The sequence below is a fragment of the Myxine glutinosa genome, chromosome 2 (genome assembly GCF_964187855.1).
Source record: "Myxine glutinosa chromosome 2, kmMyxGlut1.1, whole genome shotgun sequence".
Lineage (NCBI taxonomy): Eukaryota > Metazoa > Chordata > Myxini > Myxiniformes > Myxinidae > Myxine > Myxine glutinosa.
This window is the reverse complement of record NC_136262.1, coordinates 18,490,657-18,503,113: the sequence shown is the minus strand read 5'-3', so window position 1 is coordinate 18,503,113 and position 12,457 is coordinate 18,490,657. Positions and strand designations below refer to the sequence as shown.

The 12,457-nt window shown below is 45.5% G+C and overlaps 1 protein-coding gene across 1 annotated transcript in view; it reads left to right on the top strand.

The window, feature by feature from the left end:
• LOC144890758 (uncharacterized) overlaps window positions 1-12,457 on the top strand; it is a 127,960-nt gene that overhangs the window by 28,115 nt on the left and 87,388 nt on the right. The window contains exon 3 of the mRNA XM_078772567.1: window positions 2,977-3,072. Coding sequence (XP_078628693.1) covers window positions 2,977-3,072 — 96 coding nt within the window. The remainder of the gene's footprint in view (window positions 1-2,976; window positions 3,073-12,457) is intronic.

Sequence of the window (12,457 nt, the reverse complement as noted above, 5' to 3'; positions counted from 1 at the left end):
GATTGCTTTGAAATAGTCGTGATTGTTTTGTTTACCTTTTATTGTTTGCTGTGTTTGGTAGAAACAGGATGTTCTATTGAAATCCAATTTAAGTAAGATGGTAAATTACCATGTCTTATTTTGAAAATAATTAAATTTAAGTTTAAAGGCTAGTTTTTGAATAAGGTACACATAAGGCACGGCATGCATTTGATTTCCGGGCATTGCCACGTAGGACAGTTTCGAAAAGAGTCGAGTAACGAAGGAGGTTCATTATTAAGCTGCTTGAAGAGCGCTCGCCAAGCAGTTTAAGCATTCAAGCAAGCACTCCAACATTACTGTCGAGATGCCCAGAGTGTCCAACAATGTTCGAATTACATAAATGAACATTTTTTAATTGTTTAATGGTTTAATGGTAAAAATTGAAATTTGGTTCAGGTGAAGAGATTCTCGAGCTTTGCGGAAATTAAATAAAGGCACGAATGCTGCTGTTTATAAGCACTGCGATGTATACAGGAATACAGGAATTTGAAGATATGAAGATCAGCTATATTACCATTCTTAGGTATTTAGATCAGCTATGTTATCATTCATAGATATGAAGCTTTATTGTACAGAAACCAACCTGTTCTGAGGCTAGGCATACTTGAGTTGACCGGACAAAATGGCAGAATTAAGACCCCTAGCTGAGCGACATGAATACAGGATGACCAAAGGTAAGCCTGTTGGTGTAAATGATTTTCAAAAACATACTCAAACACCCAGTTTTCATTCATGCAATCGCTTGGAGGTCGAGAAGTATCCATGCAAATTATGGGGCCGCTAGGTTTTATGGTTTTTGAGTTAGGAAGGAGACACACACAGACAGACACACACAGACAGACAGACAGACACACACAGACAGATACGCACGCGCGCACACACACACACACACACACACACACACACACACACACACACACACACACACACACACACACACAGACACAGACACAGACACAGACACAGACACAGACACAGACACAGACACACACGCACACACACACAGACACACACGCACACACACTCTTGTAGCATCGATCATGATGTAGCATCTACACACTCTTGTAGTAGACAGCACACGATCCATGCAAATTATGGGGCCGCTAGGTTTTATGGTTTTTGAGTTATGAAGGAGAGACACACACACACACACACACACACACAGGCAGACAGACACACACACAGACACACACGCACACATGCACACAGACACACACAGACACACACGCACAGACACACACGCACACAGACACACATTAACACAGACACACACGCACACAGACACACACGCACACAGACACACACGCACACAGACACACACGCACACAGACACACACGCACACAGACACACACGCACACAGACACACACGCACACAGACACACATGCACACACACACACACACACGCACACACACACGCGCACACACACACACACACACACACACACACACACACACACACACACACACACCACACACTGCTTTTTATTATCATAGATGTACGTATTATGATTGACTTCATTTTTCACTTTGTTGGACCACACAATGCAGAAGCTAAAAGGTGCTATCTGTGATCATCTGATGGAATGGGGCGGAGCCCAACGTCTGGAGGGGTGGGGGTTTGCCAACAGCGTGTCGAGGAGCGTGAGTTTTGTGAGGAAAACTGCATGAGTTCTGAGGAGAATTGAGGTGGAGAGCTTTAAGGAGGTCGTCCTGCCTGCCTGTCTTACTAATACTCTTAGGCCTGGTGCTGTCTCGTCTTGCCCCGTCTCCTGCTATGTTTTCTTGTAATTGTATCACTATCAGTCATCGATGTTTTTTTGTGTCATCTGGTACTCATTTTCCGACCTTGATATGATGAGAGGCTGAATTAACCCACCTGGAATTATTTAATGGCACGATAGGGGCCCGAACGCAGGACCCAAGTACCTCAACACCACACCACGCTTCGCATTCCATTGTTTCCATGAGATACGCCATGTTGTTAAGCGGTGTCGAGCGCTCCGTTCCAGCCAGTGCTTGCTTGAGTGCTTTGAATCACGTAAGCTGCTTGGCAAGCGATGGCAAGCTGCTTGCTAAAGGAACACACCCCAGATAGCATGAACCATCCACACACGAGCAAGTCAAAAGTTATCACTTTGATCGACCTAATGTCCTTCCGTGTTGAAATTCCTTTGTAGAGAATTCATATTACAATAAAATATTAACACAGTGCTGTACATGCTTGGGAGTACTGTACACCCAAAAGCACGCTCCTCACATTCATGCCGTTTGACACTGCTGTGCATTATACCGACATGGCCGTTAGTGCCAGCTTCAACAGTTGGAATGAATATCCTCCCTCCACTTGCACTGACGTGAAAAACTCCATACGCGACAACTTACTGGAATTATTATATTAATATTAATAGCAAAAACAAGACAATTACAATGTTTGAGGTTATTGTCGACAGAAGAGATACCTTACGTTTTACATCCATTAATATAGCCAGGTAAAACGATTCAAAATAAAACGTTAATGACGTCATAACTGCATTGCGTTCGTCACAGATTGTTCGCACATTTGATCCCTGCTTCCGTCTGTAACTAAGGGAGACAAATGACAATCACTCTGCTGAGAACGTAATAAAGCCGCTGGTTCACAAGCCAAGCACTGGCTCATTCGAGCGTTTAACAGAGCGAGGGTGAAGAGCTCTATTGAGCAAAGTGACTGATTTTTCGCGGATATTTCGCGGATTTTCGGTAAATGCGAAGATGGCGACTCGTGGGCGCCGAAATGTTGCGACAGGTGGTCCTCAGCGAACCCACGTGAGTTTCTGTTTTGTTTTCTCTCAAATAACGAAAATGCGCTTATTGTGTGTTCGGTCGTGGGTCGTTTGATGACGGGAAATGCAACTCGTCTATTACGATATTTCTCCTCCCTCTGACCTATTGCGATATTTCTCTTGCTGTACAGGAAGAAAAAAGGAATATTCTGCCGAAGATTGCCAAGCAGTGTTTGGACCCAAGGCCACCTCCTGGTAGGCCTACTCGTGCTGGCCTTGCTCAAAAGGTAAGTCCACTTTTTTCTCTTTTTTTGCCCTCAACAGCTGTCAAGGCTCTTGGAAGAGTGAAACGACAGGATGTGGCAGGCAAACAATAACGAGCAGATGCATCAATAACTTGAGGGTTGGTCGCCAGAGGAGGGGTCTGTATTCATCCCAATGTTTTTTGTCCGGCTCGTTTGGCTGTGTCTTGGTGGGTTTGGGTTTTTTAGGAGCAGCAGCTGAAATCCGAATCTAATCCATGTTCGTCCTGATGACTTTAGCTTTGCTATTTGCTTAGTTATATAACTCAGGCTCACCGTTTTCACCCTTCAGCCCAAATTGGGCGAAAGGGTATTGTCGTCACGAGCGTCGTCGCGGGCGTGGGAGGGGGAGGGGAGGGGAGAGGGAGGGGGAGGGGAGAGGGAGGGGAGGAGAGGGGGGAGGGATGGGAGGGGAGAGGAGTGGGAGGGGGAGGTGGAGGGGGAGGGGGGAGGGGAAGGGTAGGGGGAGTGGGAGGGGGGAAAGGGAGGGGGAGGAGGGAAGGGGAGGGGAGGGATATAGATGGTTACTGGTAATTGATCACATCCAGAAATGATGTAATGTAATCCACACAATTTATGTACTTTACATAACGTTAATAGGAATACATGGCCGTGTAGATGGGAAATACAGTTTGTTTGAAATAAATCACAAATATCAGATGAAAGTGAAAAAAAACCTATGTGGTGTGAATGGCAATGTTCCTCGCTGAAATGTGAAAAACTGAATTACGTGCGAACGCATAACTGTGAGATTATGGCGGCAAAGTTGGAACATCACGTGATCCTAGCAGAAGTACCCGGCATTGCCGGGTGGGGGAGGGGAGACCCATACATTCCCAACCCGTACATTCGCCCTCTCGACTCAAGCTCGTATTCGATTCGTATTCGAAATCGAAAGGGGAAATCCTTCGTATTCGAATTCGTAAACACGAAATATGAATTAAAATTTAATTCATATCGCACAAAATCGACACAAAACACGGTCGCATAAAGGTGAAAAACGCAATCGCTTTTCGCCCTGAATCACGTGCAAACGTGTGACGTGTGACGGGATGGAACATCACGTGATCGCTCTGAGCGAATCAACGAGCTGCTCGCACTGGCTGAGATTAGCGGGTACTTCACTGAAATGCGCTGAGGTAAATATGAATAAAAAATATGGATCTCGTCAAATATGGTCTCAGCCATGTTCGTCCCAGGCTCAATGGCCATGTCTATGCCAAATATCAAGCACGTGAGCCTCTCCGTTTCGGAGTCTATCGGTAACATTACACACACACGCACACACACACACACACAAACTGTGTTTTATATATACTAGGGCATGCCCGTACGTGGGTGCCCGTTCCTTGCCAAAAAAAAAAAAAAACGCTACCCGTACGCTCTACCCCGCCCGTACGCCCGTAAACAAAAAAAACAACGCTCTTCGCTTCCGCCCTTCGCTCTGACTGAATTGGGAGAAATAATGCGCATAAGAAATCGAGAAATTATTATTTTCTCCGGAAGAAATCGAATTACGAACCGTAATGGCGCACGCGCTGGGCTCGGCTCGCTGCTCGCTCTCACATCGGCCACGCCTACGCAATAACGCGTTCTGTGATTGGCTGCCGGAAGTGCAGTCCTCACTGTCCGGAAGGTCGCAAATCGCAGTTACGATGAATCGCAAATTAGTTTTAATTAGTTTTAAAACATAGTTTAACGGCAACATAGTTTGCCGACGGGAAATAAATGAATACGCTCTCAAATGTGCCATCCGAGGCAGAGTCTGTTCGCCACGTTCGGCACACGTGATAGCTCGCTGCTCTCTGATTGGTTGAATCGTTTTTTGGACATAGCTCGGTAACTACTTCTGCGATTAATTTAAAACCTTGAAAAGGCACATCCTCGGGTCCCCAGCAATATACCTGGCAAGTTTCAAGTATATCGGACCGGTAGTTGTCGAGAAACAGCGGTCACAGACAAACATACAAACATACAAACATACAAACAAACATACACACAGAGATTAGTGGAATTATAGATACTAGGGCATGCCCGTACTATATCTATATCTAAAATTATATCCCCCCCTCTATTTACATGAAATGGTTTGGTCCATGAAATGTTTTGGTTCATTCGCAACGCCAAAGCGAACGGCGAACGCTTTACATGAAATGGTTTGGTCCATGAAATGTGTTGGTTCATTCGCAACGCCAAAGCGAACGGCGAACGGCTTGCGAGTACAGTGACAATCCCCCCCCCCTCTATTTAGATGAAATGGTTTTTATTAGTTTTAAAACATAGTTTAACGCCAACATAGCGCCAACATAGTTTGCAAACGTGAAATAAATGAATACGCTCTCAAATGTGCCATCCGAGGCAGAGTGTGTCCGCCACGTTCGGCACACGCGATAGTTCGCTGCTCTCTGATTGGTTGAATCGTTTTTTGGACATAGCTCGGTAAGTAATTGTCCGATTAATATGAAACCTTGAAAAGGCACATCCTCGGGTCCCCAGCAATATACCTGGCAAGTTAAAAGTATATCGGACCCGTGGTTGTCGAGAAACAGCGGTCACAGACAAACAAACGTACAAACAGAGATTACTGGAATTATAGATAGATATATATATATATATATATATATATATATATATATATATATATATATATATATATATATATATATATATATATATATATTGTTACGGATCTCAGAGACGGCACTCCCCTTAGCAAGGGGGGGTTAATCCCCTTGGCATGTTAAGCTGGCCGTCTCTAGTCCTGGTACTTATAACGTCCTTCCCGGCGCGGCGTTAGGTAGGGTTTGCTAGGCCTAGGAGTTCGCTGCTACCTAAGTACTAACGCCAGCCGGAAACGAGGGAATAACTCCCGCTCGAACCACGGATATGGTGGAAAATGCCGAGCGGATAGCAATCCGCGATCTGAGCTATTAACAATCGGACTAAACCTGATTCTAGCGGTTTCAATCGTGCCACGTTTACCCAATGATGGAAAGGACGGATGTGATCGGATGGAGAGGAAACCAGAAGGTAGGAAGAACAAAGATGGCTTTATTAACAAATATACAGAAAGAAGAGGAAACGAAAGGAATATACAAGAAAGGAAGAGGAAGAAGGACACAGGGCAGTCTTAAAAACAGTCTTAACCTAGGACCCCAGACAAACATACACTCACACGGGGATTGTAGCTGGTAGATGGTCAGGTAGAGGGTCCAGGCTCCAGTCGACTCCCGTCCAGGCTCCGGTTCCGCGGGCGAAACCCGGCAGGCAGCTCCGCGTATCGTTGGACCTTGTATATAGCGGGGGGAAAGCTGGTGTCCTTCGTACGTAATATTTGTACGGTCGTGCTAAACGCACCCTCTCCAAGTTCTCTTAGCGCCAGCGAGTGAGTCCTCTTCCAAATGTGCGCTCCGTATCAGTCTTTTGAAGCAACCAGCGCTCCCGACAAGTAGTCCGTTTTCAATGCACTCTCCCGACCAAGTCCGTCTGTCATGCACGCTGCCGACCAAGTCCGTTGCAAAAGTGCGCTCCTGGATAAGTCCGTGAAAGGGCTTTGCACTCGCCTTTTTATAACGCTCCGCGCGATCACTCCGCGAGCCAAAAAGCCACGCCTGCCAGCAATGTTACATCAGCCCTGGTTGGCTGGTGAGGGCTTACAGGCCACGCCTTTGATGGCTGGTTGACATGCCCACACCTTCTTCTTGCCGGTCCGCCCCTTTTCTCGGGCCTAACCACATGGCTTATGGCGTCGTTTGAGCGAGCTTCAGCTCAAGGCAGCGAACGCTGCTAACGCAGGCGCGTAATGGCGTCGCTTGGAGAGAGAGGTTGGCAAAATGGCCGGAATTGGATTGGGGACCTACTCTTATTTGATTAACGCAACGCAGATTCAACTATTGGAAACCCGGCCTTATCTAAAACACATAATAATGAAATAACTGGAATTTCTAAGGTGGCCTACGTGTTGCTTGTGGCCTAACTAGGGGTGCTACCTTTAACCGTTAATGTCATATATACAAGTGACGTCATATTTACAAGTGTGGGTTCTAAAACCGCAACAATATATATACTGTATATGTTTATATATATATGTTTATATATATACACCACCGGTCAAAAGTTTTAGAACACCTCAATTTTTCCAGTTTTTATTGAAATTTACGCAGTTTAATGTCTCAATGTACTCTGAAATTAAGCATAGAACAAATAAACAATTGGAGATAAAAAATAAATCATAGAATCATTTTGTTTAACAAAATTTCATTTAAATTTTAGACTCGGCAAAGTAGCCACCTTTTGCAGATATAACTGCCGAACACACTCGTGGCATTCTTTCTACAATGGAAATCAAATATTGTTCGGGAAGTTCTTCCCAACACTGTTGCAGAAGTTCCCACAAATGTGTTGCACTTGTAGGTTGCTTTGCTTTCACCTCTCCTCTCCGCTCCCACCTTTTGTTCATATGTGTTCTGTACCGTCCTCCAAACAGTGATGACTCCATTTACATTTCACTGTCTGACAGCATGGACCAACTTCTATCCACTCATCCCAACTCTCTCTTCCTCATACTTACCTCAAATGGCTACACAGTTGATATCGCACGTGACAAAGCCGAATGCCTCAACTCTGTGTTTGCCTCAAAATCTTTAGTCCCAAACCCATCTCTCTCTGTTCCCACCTTTCCCAGTCGAACCCAACTGCTCATGGACTCTGTGTCCTTCTCTCCTGACAAGGTGGAGGAGTTTTTGTCTAACCTCGACTCTGATTCTGCAACTGGACCAGACGGCATCAGCCCACGGGTCCTAAAATCCTGCTCTCCCGCTCTATCTCACCCTCTCTCTGTTCTTTTCACCCTCTCTTTTGCTCAAGGTCATCTGCCAGCATCCTGGAAATCAGCAAACATTACCGCTTTACACAAAAAGGTGCAAAAACAGATCCTTGCAACTACAGACCAATCAGCCTGCTCCCAATTATCAGCAAAGTCATGGAATCTATCATTGCTTCGGATATGAAATCTTTCCTCTTCTCCAATGGCTTGATCTCTGATCATCAATTTGGTTTCAGACCAGGTCACTCTACTCTTGACATGCTGCTTCTGCTGTCTCAACAATGGATGGAGGTCCTCAATGCCAAACAGGATATCAGAGCTGTCTCCCTTGACATATCACGTGCCTTCGATACGGTCTGGCACCCAGCTCTGCTCACCAAACTCTCCTCCTATGGTATCCATGGAAATCTCCATGCATGGCTTGTGGGCTTTTTCTATGGTCGTAGTCAACGTGTGGCCCTGAATGGATTTCTCTCATCTCCCCTTCCTGTTCAGGCTGGAGTTCCCCAAGGCAGTGTTCTGGGCCCTGTGCTTTTTCTGGTCTTTATCAATGATCTCTCTGACTCTCTGGAAAAGCCTCTCTATCTCTTTGCTGATGTCTCCACTCTCTGCCGCTCCATTCCTCTTCCCTCAGATCGGCAGTCTGCAGCCTCCTCACTCTCTGAAGACCTGGACAAAATCACAGACTGGTCGAACAACTGGAACATGTCTTTCAATCCTGACAAATCTCACACTCTTACTACGTCTCTCCGAAAGGATCGACTGGACAACCCTCCCATCTACTTTCTCAACAATCCTCTCCAAGAAGTTCTATCGCTCAAGCTTTTAGGTCTCACTATCTGCCATGATCTTTCTTGGGAAAACCACATTTCCAAGCTGGCCTCCAAAGCCAGTCGCTGACTGGGCATCCTCCGTTGTGCGAAGTCCTTCCTAGGCACACCTGGGCTCCTCACCACATACAAGGCTTTCATCCGCAGCTCAATGGAATACTGTTCCCCCCTCTGGGCTGGTGCTCCTGCCTCACACCTTGCTCGGCTTCACGCTGTTGAGGCCAAAGCTTTCAGAATCATTGGAATCTCCTGCGATGTAGTCAACACCGAGGGCCTTTCACTCACTCACCGCAGGCAGGTTGGTGGTCTTTCTGTCTTCTACCGACTCCTCTCCGGCCTTGCTCCCCCAGCTCTCTCTGTGCTCTGTCCCCCCAATATTCCTTCAGGTCGCACAAGATCTGCCTGCAACCCTCTTATGGTTAAACTGCCAAAGTCTAGGCTCTCTGCTCACCTTCACTCTTTCATTCCCCTTTTCTCCCGCCTCTGGAACAAACTCCCCCACTCCCTTCAATCCCACTCCTCCCTCCAGGTCTTTAAAACAGCTGTTCACCACCATCTCTTATCTTCCCCCATTGAAAACCTTGATCTTTTCTACCCCCGGTAATTCACCCCAGAGCCCTTGCAGTGTTCATATGTTTTATTCCTCTCCCACCTCCCCCCAAGTCCTCCCGATGTCCCTGCTCTCAAATGTTGTGTTTGTGTCCTCCCCCCTCTTCCCCCTCTCTTTTGTGTCCTTCCCCCTCTCTCCCCATCTTGTCTGCCGCTCCCCTTGTTTTTTGTGTTTTGTGTGTCGGTTTGTCTTTTTGTGTAATTAAAGTTAGCTCTTTCACGAGCCTCGATCTTGTATACAACAACAACAACAACAACAAGAACAACAACAACAAAAACAAATAAAAAAATTAAGTGAAGCGCAGCTTACAGTTATCGTTCGCGTTACAGTTCGGTGCACGTGCATATACAAATATAGAGATACGTAAACACACAAGCATATATTCATATACCATTTATATTCATATAATAAAGTTATATATTTATTTACATATTTATATAAATGACATAAAGGTAGAATGAAAGAATGAGTGAATGAATGAATGAATGGGTTACGGGTAATGATTTGATTGGGTTGATGTAGGAACATTCTTTAATCATCAAAATTTATGCCATGAGGGATTTTTGTCCGAAGTTTACGTATCCAAAAGGACTCGCGTTTCAGAATCGTGGTGTGTGATCGATTTGTGATTGATTCAATGGCAGAGATTTGAATGTCATTTATAGAGTGATCCGGTTGATTAAAGTGTATCGTGTAAGGTAGAGATTTGCCCTGACTGGTGTGGAAGTTATTGATTTCTGACCGGGTGTTATTAAATCGTGTGTAGAGTGTATTCTCAGTTTTTCTAACATATTGTTTGGTGCACTTTTGGCAAGTGATTAGGTATATGACCCATGTAGATTTGCAGTTCATATAGGAGGTGATGGGGAATTTTTACCAGTGCTGGAACTACAAAATTTGTTTACTTCTCGTAAATGCTTGTGAATAATACATTTTTTTGCTGTGCATTTATAGAAGCCAGGGATCCTAGTTTGTTTGTTGTGGGGCTGTGGGTGCTTTGCTTTTACCAAGAGGTCCCTGAGTGTCCGACCACGTCAAAATGATGTTAGTGGAGGGTGAGGAAATGTGGTGCCGAGTGTTTCTGATTGATGGAGGAGAAGAAGGGCCTTATTCAGAATACTTGGCAATTGGGATGAGGTCGGAGAGTAGGTGGTTACCAGTGGAACACGGTTAGTTGCAGGTTTGGGTTTGTAAATCAGAAGGTCTGCTCTCGGTATGCGTTTTGCTCGGTTTATTGCTTCTTTCACAGAGTGAGGGTCATAGTTTCTTGCAATGAAGTGTGTTTCTATTTGGCAGAGAGAAGTTTCTTCTGCCATTTTTGTTCAGCAAATGCGTCTTACTCTGAGTGCTTGACTGTTTGGTATGCTTGCAGTTGTATGTTTAGGATGAGATGAAGAAGGGAGAAGGTAAGAGTTTGGTGTATAGTTGTGTTTCGAGTCAGTTATTTTGAAGCGTGAGTGATGTGTCGAGAAAGTGAACTTCGGACTGTGAGCTGTTGAATGTAAACTTGATGGTCGGATGAATCAAATTTAATTCATTTTGGAATTGTGTGAGACCACGGGGGATTTTGACCAGATGAACTGGATGTCATCAATATAACGTACCCAGGATTTTTCCAGGATGCCGTGATGAGGTTGTGCATAGATCTTGGCCTCGATCATTCCCATGAAGATGTTAGCGTACGATGGTGCAACAGGGGTACCCACAGCGAGCGGTACCTTGAGTTTGAATGTAATGTTGTCCGTTGAATTGGAAATTATTCAGTTTGAGTGTCAGTTCTAATAGGCGCATAAGGTCTTGAGTAGGTGGTATTGGGACTTGTCGTGTATCTAGTGCTTTGTGGCATGCAGACAGGCCTTCTGAATGTGGAATATTAGTGTAGAGGGATGTAACATCTGCTGTGACTAAAATAGTTTGGGAGTTGAAAGGTGAGTATATTCTGTTCAATCCTTGGATGTGGGTCAGAAAACTGGTTGTGTCCTTGAGGTATGAGGAGAGATTCATCACGAGAGGACATAAATGACAACACAACAACATGCATTTTAAGGCCATTTTCCCTGCTAGAGCGGGGGTTAGCCTTGCGGTCCCCATGACAATCTTCTCCATCTTGCCCTATTTTCTGCATCTCTCCTTGTTAACCCCCTTGCCCGCATTTCTTCTTCCACAATCTTTAGCCAAGTCTTTCTCGGTCTTCCCCGTCCTCGACTTCCTTCTACATTCATTTCCACCACTCTTCTCAACCAGTCACTTTCATCCTTCCTCAACACATGACCAAACCATCTCAACCTGATCCTCTTCACAACATCAAGCACAGGCTCTATTCCCATCATTTTTCGCAATTCATCATTTGTCTTCCTCTCTCTCAACGATACATCGAACCATTCGCATTTCCACCCTTTCCAACCTTCGTTGCTGCTCTACGTTCATTACCCATGTCTCGCTCCCATAAATCAAAACACTTCTCACACATGCAGCATACACGTTTCCCTTCAGCTTCAACGACACTCCCCTCCTCATCAGCACGCCATTCAGTTCCCGAAACTTCTTCCATGCACATCTCACTCTAGCAACCGTTGCGGTGTCTGATCCACCTTCTCCATTCAGCATGTCTCCGAGGCAGCAAAATGTTTTCACACCTTCCAGCTTCACGCCGTCTCCAAGATCAACTCAACATTTCCTCCATCTGCAGCTCCCTCTGTGCACACCTTACATTTGAATGTAGCTGCCACACTGGTTAATGACCCTCTCAGACCACTACATTTTTGATGAACCCACTCAGCGCACATTGTACATTGAATGGAGTTCACTCCGACACCCTTCCTGCACACAGCACAGGGCCACTTCCCAGTTATTTCCACCTTCCCAGTTATTTCCACCAATCTGTGCATGAGAGGAAGAGGAGATGAGAGAAACCCATTCAGGGCCACACGTTGACGACGACTAGAGAGGAAGTCTGCCAGCCATGCGTGGAGATTTCCATGGATACCAAAGGAGGAGAGTTTGGTGAGCAGAGCGGGGTGCCAGACCGTGTCGAAGGCACGTGATATGTCGAGGGAGACAGCTCTAATTTCCTGTTTGGCATTGAGGACCTCCATCCATTGTTGA